This window comes from Globicephala melas, chromosome 12 (assembly GCF_963455315.2).
Source record: "Globicephala melas chromosome 12, mGloMel1.2, whole genome shotgun sequence".
NCBI classification, from domain to species: Eukaryota; Metazoa; Chordata; class Mammalia; order Artiodactyla; family Delphinidae; genus Globicephala; species Globicephala melas.
The window spans coordinates 38,361,825-38,377,804 of NC_083325.1; the positions used below are offsets into that span (position 1 = coordinate 38,361,825).

At 34.8% G+C, this 15,980-nt stretch overlaps 1 protein-coding gene across 4 annotated transcripts in view; it reads left to right on the forward strand.

Moving 5' to 3' along the window:
• Positions 1–15,980, forward strand: part of USP34 (ubiquitin specific peptidase 34) — a 231,419-nt gene that overhangs the window by 47,170 nt on the left and 168,269 nt on the right. For all 4 annotated transcript variants that reach the window (XM_030877324.2, XM_030877325.2, XM_030877327.2 and 1 more), the window contains exons 4-6: positions 4,200–4,250; positions 4,412–4,561; positions 13,028–13,095. In XM_030877324.2, coding sequence (XP_030733184.1) covers positions 4,200–4,250; positions 4,412–4,561; positions 13,028–13,095 — 269 coding nt within the window. The remainder of the gene's footprint in view (positions 1–4,199; positions 4,251–4,411; positions 4,562–13,027; positions 13,096–15,980) is intronic.

Consider the following 15,980-nt stretch of genomic DNA (forward strand, 5'->3'; position numbering starts at 1 on the left):
AAAAGTTGTCCTTTACTGGAAATATTTTCACATTGAATTGAGACTATTTAAAAACATAGCCCAGGAGGTGGGTGTTTTCCCTATTGGAATTCTCCATAAGAATATTTTAAATCAGACTGTGCTCTGTCTTCTAGAATTTTTAGCCTATTATCTTCCCATGTAGAAACCTTTTAATAAATCTCTTATATGACATCAGATATTTATTAATCATTCTAAAAAATGTCATCTTGGAATCCTTTTTCAACAAAAAGGGGATCCATTTGTGCAAAGCTGTAAAATTTAATCTTAAGAACACCACACAAATAGTGTTTTTAATGCCTTAAATTGATAATTGAAAGATGCTAAAAATAGTTTGGTTAGGGATGTAGATATGTAAAATTCATGCAGAGTGTCTTAGAAATATTTTTTCTCCAGTTAAAAATCTGTTGGTAGAGTTACAGCAATACTAAATCTGCCATTTTGCTCTCAAAATCAATTTCCTCATCAGTTTTTTAAAAATGATTTTCAAATATGATAATCTCCAAATGTAGGCATAGTCACACTCCCCTGTACTTCTCCTTGTGGAATAAAATGCCCCATTATTACTCTTCTTTAGGATCATTCCATGTGACTACTTGGTTGAAAGCAGTGGCTTCATAACTTTAGGTAAAATTCTAATAAAAACCACTCTTGGATATAATAAAGTAGGAGTCTCCTTATACAGAATTCTGTATTCTTATACAGAATTCTAATCTCCTTATACAGAATTTATATGTGCTTCTTTAATATTCTGTTCATAAGAGCTGTTTCCCAAGTTTCTAATATCTTAGTAATGAGATGTTATAAATACTCTAAAATTTCTAGTTTCTGTCCTTTGGCCATGTTATTAAATATGTTAAGGGCCAGCTGTTTCAAAGGGTCTCCGATCAAAACCTTGATGTAGGGCTTCCCTGGTGGCGCAGTGGTTGGGGGTCCGCCTGCCGATGCAGGGGACACGGGTTTGTGCCCCAGTTTGGGAGGATCCCACGTGCCGCGGAGCGACTGGGCCTGTGAGCCATGGCCGCTGAGCCTGCGCATCCGGAGCCTGTGCTCCGCAGCGGGAGAGGCCACAGCAGTGAGAGGCCCGTGTACCGCAAAAAAACCCCCCCAAAACAAAAAAAATCCTTGGTGTAGCATACATATATATTATAAAATTATGTGTATGTGTCTATATACATACACACAGATATCTTAAGAAAACTAATATTTATTATGCAGTGCTATAGAGTTTACTATAGAGATGTTTAATTCCACCTTTTTATAAGGAGGTAGTCCATCCAGTCTTCCCTTCATACTGTTATATGCATCCTTTCCTGATAAGACCTTTTACTTTTGGTTTTATTTATTTTTTTTAAGAGGCACAAATTGACCAAGACTCTAGGAGAAGATTCAGTACTCCTGTGTTAGTGTTTTGACACCTGTGACTTTAGAAACTTAGTCAGTATCCTTATTTCATGTAAGAGGAAACTGACTTACAAAGGTTAAAAGTTTTGATCACATTTGCATAGCATATTGCTCAGAGAGTTCTAGAATTCAGGTCTTAATTCTACTGCATTGTTTCTCAAATGTTTCAGACTAATCACTAACTATTGTAATCCATTGCCAATAGTGAATTAAGATGGGAACTTGAAGCCTTTCCTCCTCCCTTCCTCCCTCCATCCTTCTTTCCCTCCTGTTGAAGTTGAAAATATTTTTAAAGATGTAGTAATTTAAAATACATAATATTAATTCACATTAAAAGTTTTGTGGAGGCCAGTGGCATTCTTTTCCTAATCCTGAATAATATAGGTAATTCTATCAAATGAGGTATTGCTCTAGTGTTAAGTATTTTTCTTAGAGCGAGATGAGTATAAAAATTGTAGAGAGAAGAGAGATCTTTGCCCTTCTGTTAAAGGTAGGTATAATATGCTCTGGCAGATTAAATACATATATTGTTGTTTTATTGTCCAAGTTTCTGAATCTAGGCTGTTTTTTTTTCTTGCCACTTTCTACTGACTTTTAATTCGCCCTTTTTAAAGAAAATTAAATGTTTTAAATTTACTCTTTTAAAGTATACACTTTAATAAGTAACCATCACTACTATCTAATTCCAACATCAATGACCTTTTTATGCAAATATTTTATTCCTAATCTTCTAGCCTTCAATTCTTTGTGGTTAGATCATAGAGCAGCATTTGCTTAATTAGATATAGAATTACTTTCTAGTTACTCCTTTATTTCTCTTTGTTTTAGAGTATCTTTTAAAGTAGTAGGCATATTCCTCTGTTTAGTTCTAGAAAGAGAGTGGCATCATCTTATGTAATAAATGTGAGGTTTTGGGGAAAAAAACAAAAACTTAAAAAATTCTTGATAGGTTTCTTAACACCTTTTCAGGGATCCTCTATAATGAGAGCTTTTGAGAGAAGGTTCAGCTTTTATCAAGACTTCCTAGTGTTGCTCCTAGTATTGTTACCAACAGATCTATGTTCACTTCTTTGCATACTACTTAAAATGAGATTATAATAACACCTTAGGGTAGTGGCTTCATGTATCCAGAGTAGAAATATGAAATGGTAAAACAGATCTTCTGAGTAGCTAAAATAGATACAACCAAGTCCATGAGTAACATTTTGCACATCAGAATAGAATTCTGTTAGGAGAATTTCTAGCTGTGTTCATGTTAGGCAGTAGAAATCTTGACTCCAATTTGATATTTCAGCATGGTTCATCTGGTCCATGAATCGTATTTAGTAATACCACAGGAGTTCTTATATTCTGGATTTTTTGAAGACAAAAGGTTTGCTAAGAATAACTTAAAACTTTACCTGTGGCCCTGGTAGTAGAGGCTTGAGAATACATTTAAGGAGGTTTATTACACTTAATTTGACAAGTGTTTTGACCTCTCTTAGGACAGTTTTTGATTATTCTGAAATGTTCTGAGAGTTTTATGTATGCTCTCAATCAGTTGTTTTCAAACTTTATTTCAGCAGTCAAACTTTATGTAAAACAGGTAACAGCAAAGAATGAATGGGTTCCTTTGGCAGCTAACTTTTCAGCTGAAAGTATCTAACCTTCTGATTATAAAAGTAACACTTTCAATATGACTAAAAAAGCATAGACTATACAAAACATAGAGTTTAAAATAAAAGGCCTTGAATCTCTCCTTTTTCTCCATTCTCTCGTCAAAAAAAATTGTTATGAAATTAGTTCAGATATTTTCAGACATTTAAAAATTTATGAAAATTAGATCATGTTCATAAATTCTATTTTTAACAAATACAGGATATTATCTTTATATGCCTGTGCATGTGGAATTCACCTTATTTATTTTTTGATTCACCTTATTTTTAACAGCATTTTAAAGGTATATTTTACATACCATAAAAATCACTTGCTTAAAGTATATATTATTTTCATAAATTTATAGAGCTGTGCAACCATTACCACATTTCAATTTGAGAACATTTTCATCATCCCAAAAAGATAATCCCTCATGCCATTTCACCGTATTATTTTTGAAGGCTGCATAAGACCCTAGATGGTTATGTCACCATTTTATTTAGCCAGCCTATTGATGGATATTGAAGTTGTTTCTAATTTTGAAATGTTATAAATAGTTTCAGTGAGCATCATTATACATACATTTTCCAGCACTACTTTTACTAGTTGTTTAGGATAAATAACCAGAAGTTGATTTGCTGGGTCAAAGGGAAGGTACATTTTAAATGTTGATAGGTAACTGCCAAATTATCCTCCAACAAGGTCATACCAGCTTATATTCACACCAACAGTGGATGAGTATGCTTTTAGGTAGTTTAAATCTTACGTATGGAAAGCACGTTGTGGAACTTTTGAGTATACCTCTAGAGATTTCCCGAGTACAGTTTCAAAACCACTTAACTAAGTTTAAAATGTGTTCAAAAATTACCCCAATTATTTAAGGAAAGGTTTTTGTTTAAGAAGGCAAAATAATGTGTAGCATATAGTATAGAAAGATTTCTTTGGAGAAGAGTTAAAGTATACTTTAGAACTGAATCATATTAGCTTCAGTTAGGAATACTGCTGTTGATGATGAGAAGCAATTGTACAATCGGTGAGTTTTTATAAAATCAATCTTTAAAAAATCGTAGTTTTTAAAGATTGTCATGTAGTAGTGTGATGTAATTGTATTTACCTTTTTTTCTTTTTTTTTTTTAAATCAGGATATATCAACCCAAGAAAGCAACATATTAGGGGCATTCTGTGATATGAATGTAAGTGTTTATCTTTTTTCATTCTTAGGTTTATGGAAAATTTTACTTTTTCATGTAAGTCTTTTTGAGTTTATGCCTGACCAGTATCTTTCCAGTACTGGTAATAAAATAAAAATTGTTCCTGATAAGTTTTAAAATAATAGATTTTCTTTTTTCTTCAGGATGTAGAAGTACCATTGCATTTGCTTCGTTATGTATGTTTGTTTTGTGGGAAAAATGGCCTTTCTCTCATGAAGGACTGCTTTGAATATGGAACTCCTGAAACTTTGCCATTTCTTATAGCACATGCATTTATTACAGTTGTATCTAATGTAAGTATTGTTTGGAATTGGTTTTAATCTTGAGATCAAAGTCTAGTATTTTAATAACATGAATTTTTATGTTCAGAAAAGCCAGATTATGAGTGATTTACATGTACAATCTTGTTTTTCTTTTCTTCTGGATTATACTTTGAAAAAATCGAGTACAGAAATCTTTTTTAAAATGTCTTTGTTATAATAAATTGGAATTTGTATCAGCGGTTAGGACTTGGTGCTTTCACTGCTGTGGCCCGGGTTCAATCCCTGGTTGGGGAACTAAGATCCTGCAAGCTGCACGGCACAACCAAAAAAAAAAAAAAAAAAAAAAATTAATGAATTTAAGTTAACTAGATAAATTTAGCCATCTACCTCTTTAGCCAGGGATTTTGTACTGGGAAATTTTAGAGTTTTTGGTTACTTAAATGATGGTTAGCCTAGCCTAGGGCACTACTACAGTGTGTCTGACTTCCCTGTATATTGCAAGTGAAGAACTAACATTTCTTTTTGCCTTTGTAAAGAAGATAATTCTTTCAAATGTTGTGAATGTCAGCTACTGTGAAGCACAATATGTGTGGAAGCAGAGAGAAGAAATACATTTTACCACCTGTGTATTAAAATCTAACCTAAAATAATCTTCTATTCTGGTCATCATTTAAAAAAATAGTGAAGCAATACTTAAATCTAACTTTACCAAAGCCTGAATTCTTGTATTAACTGAGTTACCTTAAGTAATAACTACTGTGAAATACTTCAAGTGTGTATATAAAATACAGGGTGAAAAAAGACTGAACAAAATAACTTTGTTTCCTCGTTTCCAGTGTAGAAATAACACTGGAGAGGACACTGGCTTCACTCAAATTTATTGAGTATCTGGAACTCCATGTTTCCATATTTGAAATAATTAATTTGTATCAAGGTCATTTTTAGTCCCCAAATTCCTTGGTTTCTGACAGGTTGAACATGCTACATGTAATGGCAGTGTAGCATGGTAGGTTAAGAATATACACTTTGGAGTCACAATTGCATTTGAATTCTGAACCTGAGCCTCAATTTTTTAATTCGTAGAATGGGAATGATAAATATGGTGATCTACCTTAAAAGATTGTTGTGAGGTTTTAAGATTTTAAGCTCTTATTAATAGCACCTGATACATAGTAAGCCCTTAGTGACTGGTGCTGCTATTTATTTTAGCTATTATTAACACTTAACCTGATTCTGTTAGTCTGATTGACTTTATTTGTTTGAAAGAAAGTTTTATTCAGTTTGGCTTCCTTTGGGAGAAAGAATAAAATACAGACTTTTGAGTGAACTTAAATCCTGTGTTGACATTTTAGTTTTAAATTGTCATAAATTTAGAGAGGGTAAATAACTGAGTTTGAAATCCAAAGTTCAAAAAATAATTTATCTACAGTTTTCCTTAATCAGGAATATTAACCTGAATTAAAATGTATTTCTTGAATTAATTTTACTAAATCTTGGTGTTAAAAGTCTATTGTGGAAGCCTCGTTACAGGTAACTTATTGCTATCTCTTGAAAAGTAATCCTTTACTTTGGATTCTGTTTGGAGGTTTGGATTCTGTTTCATTTTTCTCTTCAGCCTTTTTGTGACTGCTAATTGGTGGGCTGTTGTCAATTTGCATAACTTTATCTTGTAACTCAACTGAGACTATTAAACCAAAGTTAAAATTAGTCATACTGTTTAAATTAATAATGTAATTGTTTGGATACAATAATCTATGTTTGTTTTTTTCCTGAGAGTATAACATAATGTAGTTTTTAACCAAAGGTTTTATAACTTGATTGGGTAACTCTCATTTGGCATCTTTTCCTCATAAAAAAATATTTTTTGATTTTGCTTTCTTCTAATTTTTAAAAATACAGTTAATACTTTGGTGCAAATTAAGAGCTTAAATTATAATTCTTTTTGTAATTAAGTTGTCTGCAGACCCTGTACTTTATTTTTTTCAGAGTCTGGAGTTTTTCTTAAGGGACTGGTGACATTTAAAGCAATATAAGTGTTGGCATGATTTCTGACCTTTTTTTGGAGTTTTGACCACTCTGCCTGAAGTTTATATGAAAACACTTAGCAGCCACTTTAAACAATTGAAATAGACATCCTTATTGCATTTTGAGAAACTTTAAGGCCTTTAAATTTCAGACTTTTCTAGTCACATACAAGTTGATCTAGAGCAGAGTAGTTTCCTTTAGTGGATCATTGTAAATGATAAACCCTGGTCGTTTCTGTATGTCTCATTTCTTTTCTTGAGAAATAGGCAGCTTGTTTAGCCATGTTGTTTCAGCTTCAGTAAGGCTGAAGGTCCCTTATTTGGGAATCTCTGATTTTCCATGGGCTTTCATACAGGAACAAAAACTCCTACATTTAAATAATGAAAAGATTATTGAATTTTAGGGCAATCCTTTTCTTGAAAAGCAAAAAATTCTACGAATTATAAACTACTTTTATGGTAAGGTAGATAAGGCCTGACCTTATTGAGTACCTGTTTCTCCCACACTTGATTATAATAAATCACACATTCAGAAGAAAACATGTTTATATCAGTTCCTGGGAACCAAGCCATTCTGTTTGTTTTCTAGGGTCATTCCCTCACTCTTAATGAGGAAGGTGGTGTTATCTCCTAGAACTTTAGCTTGCAGCACAGGAAAACTCACTTTGCCTTGAGTCTGAGTTATCAGCAAAGAAGGAAAACTCTTACTTTGATCAGTTAAGGTTCAAATCTGATAATACGCTTAGGCCCATACACTTATTTCAGTCTCAGAAGTTTGCTTTAGCATTTCTAAACTAACACTGTTAGGAGAGTTCTCAGTTTTGCACAAGTATTACTCCACTCTTATAAGGATCTATTCTTAGTAATAATGACTGCCACCTCAGGGAAATAACAACAAAATCTTTATATATGTAGTTTTCTTATTTTGTATTGGTCTGTAGGTTTTCAGCAAAAGCAGTTAACCAATATTTAGCACAGCTTACAGAAGTAGAATGTAGAGTCTTCATAGAAGTTTCCCCACTGAGATGCATGGTGGTTATAGCTCATAGTATGTATCCTGCCTCAGCCTCAGCAAAGATGCCTGAGTTAGTCATCTCAGACATGACACCTTTTATTAATTACAAAATAACAAAGCCTAAGGACTTTGCATAAAGAATTTAAGAGTCATGGGATTTATTTTATTAATATGAATGGAAAAGTACAAATGAGCCTTAATAAACCTCATGAATATATGCTTTACAAAACAGATATGACAAATTATTACCTAAGAGATGTTATCAGACATGCAAACTTGTAGTAACACAACAGAAGACACAATAACAATTTCCGAACTGTCAGTTTCCTAAGACTACTTTACAAAAAACACTAACAAGGACTATTTAATATCAGAAGTTAGGCTGGGATTATACATTTTCATATATTTTCACACTAATCAGGAGAGTTCGCTGACAGTTCAGTGAAGTTTTCATTTTGTCAAAACTAGCTTTGTGATGCAGAATACTGCCTACATTTCTGCAGTTATAAGGGGATCAGACAATATTTTTTCCTATTCCTGAGATTTTTAACAAGTACTTAGAAGGGCTACTAGAGCTCTGTTATCACAAAGAGGGGGAAGCTCAAAACTTACAGTAAGGAAAGAAAAAGGACCTATGTGATTAATAGCATATGGAATTTGATTCTTGTAATGGTATACCTCATAGTAGATTAAAGAATGTAGATTTTACAGAGAAATAATCTTGGGCTTGAATTGTAGTTCTGTTATATACTATCTAATTTTTTTGTTTTTTTGTTTTTAAAATTTTTTATTGATGTAATATCTAATTTTGATTACATTATGTCTATAAGCCTCACTTTTTTCATCTATCACAATGGAAATATTAAGGGTTCAGTAAATGGTAGCTCTTCTATTAAAAATTTCTTTCCAATGTTGACATTTTTTCCCTTGTCATTTTTATTTAAATTTTTGTTCGTTGGCATATTTGTTTATCCCCAAATAAAAGGTATCACTGTATCTATTTTCATTTTCATCCGTTCTAATGTATCTTATATATAATTGAATCTGTGAACCTTTTAAAAAAATTTGAAATAAACATATAGAAAAGTGAACAGAATGATAAGGTATGGCTCAGTGACTTATCAAAGTGAATATCCCATTTAACCACTACCCATGTCAAGAAACAAATCATTGTCAATTCCCCAGAAGCCTCCTTTATGATTCCTCTAAGTCACTATCCCATCTCTTTGCCCTTAAAGGTGAACACAATTCATACTTTTATTTCTTGCTTTTCTTTGTTTTATTACTTAAGCTTATATCCCTAAATACTGTGATTTAGTTTTGTCTCTTGCTAACTGTATAAGTAGAATCACATACAATGCATTCTTTCATGTATGGCTACTTTTGTTTAACATTGAGATTTATATTGCATGTAGTTCGAGTTGCTCATTTTGATTGTTGTATAATACTCCTTTAAAAATATACCAACATTGATCTGTTTTACTGGTGATGGATTAATGTGGTGTCAGCATTCTCTTACATGTCTTTTAGTGCATGTGTACATTATTTTCATATATATATAGTAGTGCAATTTCTTTATCACAGGGTATACATATATTCAGTTTTACACGTTAATGCTAAGATTTTCTGAAGTGATTGTATTAATTTACACTCTTACCAGGAATGAGAGTTCCCATTGCTCCATATCATTGCAGACACCTAGTATTCTAACTCTTAGAGATTCATGATGAACTAATAGTAGTATCTCCTTGTGGTCTGCTTTTGTGTTTTTAAATGACTAAAGAGATTGAGCACCATTTCGTGGGCATATTAGCCATTTCAATATTTTTCGAGAAGTGTCAGTTCGTTTTTTTTTTGCGGTACGTGGGCCTCTCACTGTTTGTGGCCTCTCCTGTTGCGGAGCACAGGCTCCGGACGCGCAGGCTCAGCGGCCATGGCTCACGGACCCAGCCGCTCTGCGGCATGTGGGATCTTCCCGGACCGGGGCACGAACCCGTGTCCCCTGCATTGGCAGGCGGACTCTCAACCACTGCGCCACCAGGGAACCCCAGTTCAAGTTTTTTTAATCTGTTTTAAAAATCAAATTGTTTGCCTTTTCCTTACGAATGTGTGGAGATTCCTTATATGTTTTGGTTACAAGTCTTCTGCCTGACATTTATGTATTGCTAATATCTTCTTCAACTCTGGTTTTGCTTTTCATTCTCTTGTGTCTTTTAAGAGTTATTTTTAACTTAACTATAGTTGATTTACAGTACTGTGTTAGTTTCAGATGTACAGCTTCAGATTCTTTTTTTTTTTAAATAAAATTTATTTATATTTTTGGTTGTGTTGGGTCTTCATTGCTGCATGCGAATTTCTCTAGTTGCGGTGAGTGGGGCTACTCTTCACTGCAGTGTGCAGGCTTCTCGTGGCGGTGCTTCTCTTGTTGTGGTGCTTCTCTTGTTGCGGAGCATGGGCTCTAGGCACACAGGCTTCAGTAGTTGTGGCACACAGGCTCCAGAGTGCCGGCTCAGTAGTTGTGGCGCACAGACTTAGTTGCTCCACTGCATGTGGGATCTTCCTGGACCAGGGCTTGAACCCGTGTCCCCTGCATTGGCAGGCGGATTCTTAACCACTGTGCCACCAGGGAAGCCCCAGATTCTTTTTCATTATAGGTTAGTACAAGATACTGAATATAGTTCCATGTGCTATACAGTAAATCCTTGTTGTTTATTTTATATGTAGTAGTGCATATCTATTAATCCCATACTCCCAATTTATCCTTCCCTCTCCCCCTTTCCCTTTGGTAACCATAAGTTTGTTTCCTGTTTTGTACAGAAGTTGATGTGTATTATTTTTTTAGATTCCATTTATAAATGATATCTTATAGAATTTGTCTTTCTCTGCCTAACTTACTTTACTTAATATGCAAATCTCTAGGTCCATCCACGTTGCTGCAAATGGAAGGATTTCTTTTTTTTTTTTTAATGGCTAGGTAATATTCTGTTGTGTATGTATACCACATCTTCTTTATCCCTTCATCTGTCGAGGGACATTTAGGTTGCTTTTATGTCTTGGCTATTGTGCTGTGAACATTGGGGGGTGCATGTACCTTTTTGAATTAGGGTTTTTGTCTTTTCAGAATATATGCCCAGGAGTGGATCATATGGTACCTCTATTTTTAGTTTTTAAAGGAATCTCCAGACTGTTTTCCATAGGGCTTTACCAATTTACATTCCCACCAATAGTGTAGGAGGATTCCCTTTTCTCCAAACCCTCTAGCATTTATTATTTCTGGACTTTCTGATGATGGCTATTCTGACTGGTGTGAGGTGTCGTTTTGATTTCATTAAGAGTTATTTTCTAACCAAACTTAATGGTGTATAATTTATAAAAAATTTTTTTCTTTATGGTTAATGTTTTCATTAATGGATAAAAAATCTTCCTTATGAAGATATTTTTCTATGTTCTGGAATTTTTATTATGTTACTTTCACATTTTGATCTATAGTTCAGTTGGAATTGACTTTTGTGTGTGGTGTGTGAGGGATCAGGATTCATTTTCTTTTCTATATAGACAGACACTGGACCTGTCGCTATTTATAGCAAAGACAGTCCTTTCCTATTGGTTCTGAAGTATCATTTTGTCATAAATCAGGTATCTTTATTTGTCTTCTTGTGCATGGGTCTGGGGTTTCTAGTATATTCCATTAGTCTATTTGATTAGTCTTGTGCTGTTTTGCATACCATCTTAATTTCTGCTGCTTTATAAGAAGTCTTGCTATCTGGTAAAGCAAGTTCTACCTCCCTGTCATTTTTTAAAAAAATTTATTAAGATGTAACTGACATATAACATTAGTTTCAGTTGATTCAATATTTATATATGTTACAAAATGATTACCACAGGAAGTCTAGTTAACGTCTGACACCATTCATAGTTAACAAATTTTTTTTTATAAGAACTTTTAAGACTATTAGCACTTTCAAATATGCAAAACCATTTTATTAAGTATAGTCACCATGCATTATATCTCTACTCCCTGTCATTCTTTAAAGAGTGTTTTGTCTCTTCTTGGACTTTTGCATTTGGAATCAGTGCCTAAAGTTACACGTATAAACCTTTTTGGGTTGCATTGAATCTGTAGATCAATTTGCGGAGAACTGTGTCTCTGCAATATTGAGTCTTCTAATGTATAAATATGGTAAATGTGTTTTTATTTACATGCTTTAAGATTTGTCTCATAATTTTCTGTGTTTATGTGGAGATGTTATATATGTTTGTTAGACAATTTCTAGGCGCATGATATTTTTTGATGCTGTTGTAAAGAGAATATTTTTGAAAATTTTATTTATTTTTTTCTGGTATGTAAGACGTGTATATATGTATTATATATATGTAATATAGTATGTGTGTGTATGTATATATGTGTGTATATTAATTCATTTACTTACATTAACTTTCTAAGCAGCAATCTTGCTAAACTAGTTAATTCCAAAAAGGTTTATCTGAAAATTATTTTGGATTTCTTACTTACATAATCACATCATCTCAGAGTAATATTGATTTTAATTCTTCCTTTTTAGTCTTATGCCTTTTATTCGGTTTCTTGTCTGTTGCACTGTCTAGGACCTTCAGTTTAAGTTGAATTAAAGGTATTCTTGTCTTGTTCCTAGTCTCAGAGGGAAGAGTTTTAGCATTTCACCGTTAGTATTGTATTTGCTATAGGACTTATGTTTCATTAGATTAAAGTGAAGCCATGCAGTCTGTATTTACAAATTTGTTTTCAATTTGTATTACTTGCATGTGTTAAGGCTTAGTATTGTAGTTTCTTGTTTGATGATTTGCTTAGGATTTTTTTCTTATATGATATTTAAACTGCGATTTATGAGAATAAAACTAATATGAGCATATTAGATTTAGAAATGGGCTGGAATATTATGTAGAAAAAATTAAGTGAACAGATTATTATAACTTTCATTATAACTTAGATTGGGATACTTACAGTAAGAACTTAATTAAACAAATAGTTGTTGATGATCAGTGTTTGATTCTATAAAATATATTTGTCTTAGATGGATATTGAAGTGACCAGGTATCAGGTAATTTGATATTTTTTAGAAGGAAGGATGATTTATTAAAAAAATAATTTAGTTCTATAGTATTTGGGTTGCTACCATACAAAGAGGTATAGAGTAGCAGGTAGTAAGACGTTACTTGGATAGGTGATTCTCCCTTTTCAGGAAGAAACTGATAGTAATTCTTCAGATTGATTTTAGGTATATGGATTAGAATTGTTTATAGGTTAAATTACTTACCTGATATGTGTGCAGTCGTATTTCTTAGTTCATCCTTTTCAAAATAGATGAAATACATTTAGTCTTTAGAGGCAGGAAAATACTAAATGTTCTTGTTTTTAATTAAAGACATGTATTTCACATATTCATTAATCATTAATATCATTTTTATGTTTCTTTATAGATTAGAATATGGCTACATATCCCTGCTGTCATGCAGCACATTATCCCTTTTAGGACATATGTTATCAGGTAAGTTTATAAAATCTTTCTCCCCTGGTTATCCGTGTAGTAATGTTGTTTTTTTTTTTTTTTTTTTTGCGGTACGTGGGCCTCTCACCGTTCTGGCCTCTCCCATTGCGGAGCACAGGCTCCGGACGCACAGGCTCAGCGGCCATGGCCCACGGGCCCAGCCACTCGGCGGCACGTGGGATCCTCCCGGACCGGGGCACGACCCCACGTCCCCTGCATTGGCAGGCGGACTCTCAACCACTGCGCCACCAGGGAAGCCCAGTGTAGTAATGTTTAAACTATTCATAACATAGTACATAATTATATAGTTTGAAAGTCCTTTGTGTTCACATCCTCCAGAGAAAATTTTTGACCATTTGATGTATTTTTTAATGCACCTATGTAGGTTTATATTTAATGTTTACTTTAAAGCAATTTATGTTGGAATATTTTTTATGTAAGTATAAAGAATTAAACAGATTAACAGTGGTTGCATGATATTCCACTGTATTTATTCAGTCAACAAATGTATACTAAGTATTATGTTGTAGGCACTGGAGATACAGCAGAGAAGAAAATATATCTCCTTTTGTGCAGTCTGTGTGCACAATAAGTAAATGATACAGTTCATTAGAAAGTCATGAGTATGACAGAGAAAAATAGCGGCAAGGGTGGGTTGAGAGTTCTAGAGAGTGGGTCACAATTATACCTATGGTATAGAGAAGGTCTCATTGGGAAAAGGGTGATATTTGAGTTCTGGAAGTTCCAACCTAAGAAGGAAACCTAAGACGAGGATAGAGATATTATCATATTTATTAGGCTTAGAGTGTAAACTGTTGGAGTTCTAAGATTGTATTTCTTGATAATATTTATGAGTTCTTTATAATTTTTATTCATTTGCAAAGATTTGAGTGCCTGCTATTTTCTGGTTACTGTTCGGGTTGTAGGAGAAAGTATCAGGAAAAGAATCAGATAGTGATGAATCCTATGCAAGTAAAGATAAGGTGATAGAGAATATGAGGCCTTTCTGAAAGGTGACATCTGAGGAACATGAATCTGCTAATCAGATGATAAGTAGAAGGAACATAAGGGCATAGGCTTTGAAGTTGGAAAGAATATGACATATTAAAAAATTAGAAGTAGGGACTTCCCTGGTGGCACAGTGGTTAAGAATATGCCTGCCAATGCAGGAGACACGGGTTCGAGCCCTGGTCCGGGAAGATTCCACATGCCGTGGAGCAACTAAGCCTGTGCGCCACAACTACTGAGCCTGCAAGTCACAACTACTGAAGCCCATGTGCCACAACTACTGAAGTCCATGAACCTAGAGCCCGTGCTCCGCAACGAGAGAAGCCACCACAATGAGAAGCCTGCGTACCGTGAAGAAAAGTATCCCCCACTCACCGCAACTAGAGAAAGCCCGTGTGTAGCAATGAAGACTCAACACAGCCAAAAATAAAAAAATAAAGACATTTATATATATTAAAAAAAAAACTAGAAGTAGACTGGTGGAGCATAGTGTATAAGGAGGTAAGATTATGATATGAGGTTGGATATAAACAGGGGCAGATTATTCAGGACCTTCAAGACCTTTTAAGGAGCTTGGATTTAATTTTAGCAGTGGGATCTATTGAAGGGTTTTAAGCAGATGAATCATGATGGCTTTTTTAAAAAAAAATATTTTAAGCTGCTTAATTTATAATCTTTTTTTTAAAAAATTTATTTATTTATTTATTTATTTTTGGCTGCGTTGAGTCTTTGTCGCTCCGCGTGGGCTTTCTCTAGTTGTGGCGAGTGGGTGCTACTCCTCATTGCGATGCATGGGCTTCTCATTGCGGTGGCTTCTCTTGTTGCAGAGCGCGGGCTCTAGGTGAACAGGCTTCAGTAGTTGTGGCACACGGGCTCAGTAGATGTGGCTCGCAGGCTCTAGAGCACATGCTCAGTAGTTGTGACATGCGGGTTAAATTGCTCCGTGGCTTGTGGGATCTTCCCGGACTAGGGCTCGAACCCATGTCCCCTGCATTGGCAGGCAGATTCTTAACCACTGCGCCACCAGGGAAGTCCTCATGATGGTTTTTAAAAGATCACTTTGGCCTTTAAGTGGCTCATAAATTACAGGAGTGTTGGAGGAGGAGCTAGGAGACCAGTTGAAAAGTTAATGGAGTAGTCCTGGAAAGAAGTGATGGTTACTTGTACAAGAATTGTTTATGGTGATTTGAAAATTGACTGGATATAGTTGAAAATGAAATCAATAAGGTTGGTGATTGTGGAGTTTAAGGAAAGGGGTAGCATAGTGGAAGACACTTAGCTGCCCTCCCTTTGATTTCTCTTTTTGCTGTGAGTATCATTTACAGATGTGAAAGACTGGGAGAATTTAAAGACGTAATTTTGAGATGCTTGTGGGACATTTAAGTGGCACGGGGAAATTGGGAATATAAGCCTGTAACTTAGAACAACAGCGTTAATTTAGGAGTTGTCAGCATAAAGGTAGCACTTAAAAACCATGGGAATAGGGGCTTCCCTGGTGGCGCAGTGGTTGAGAGTCCGCCTGCCGTTGCAGGGGACACGGGTTCGTGCCCTGGTCCAGGAAGATCCCACATGCCGCGGTGCGGCTGGGCCCATGAGCCATGGCCACTGAGCCTGTGCATCCAGAACCTGTGCTCTGCAATGGGAGAGGCCACAACGGTGAGAAGTCCGCGTATCACAAAAAAAACTAAACAACAACAACAAAAAAACCCGTGAGAATAGGACTTCCCTGGTGGCACAGTGGTTAAGAATCCATCTGCCAATGTAGGGGAGATGGGTTTGAGCCCTGGTCTGGGAAGATCCCACATGCCGCAGAGCAGCTAAGCCTGTGTGCCACAACTACTGAGCCCATATGCTGCAACTACTGAAGCCCGCATGCC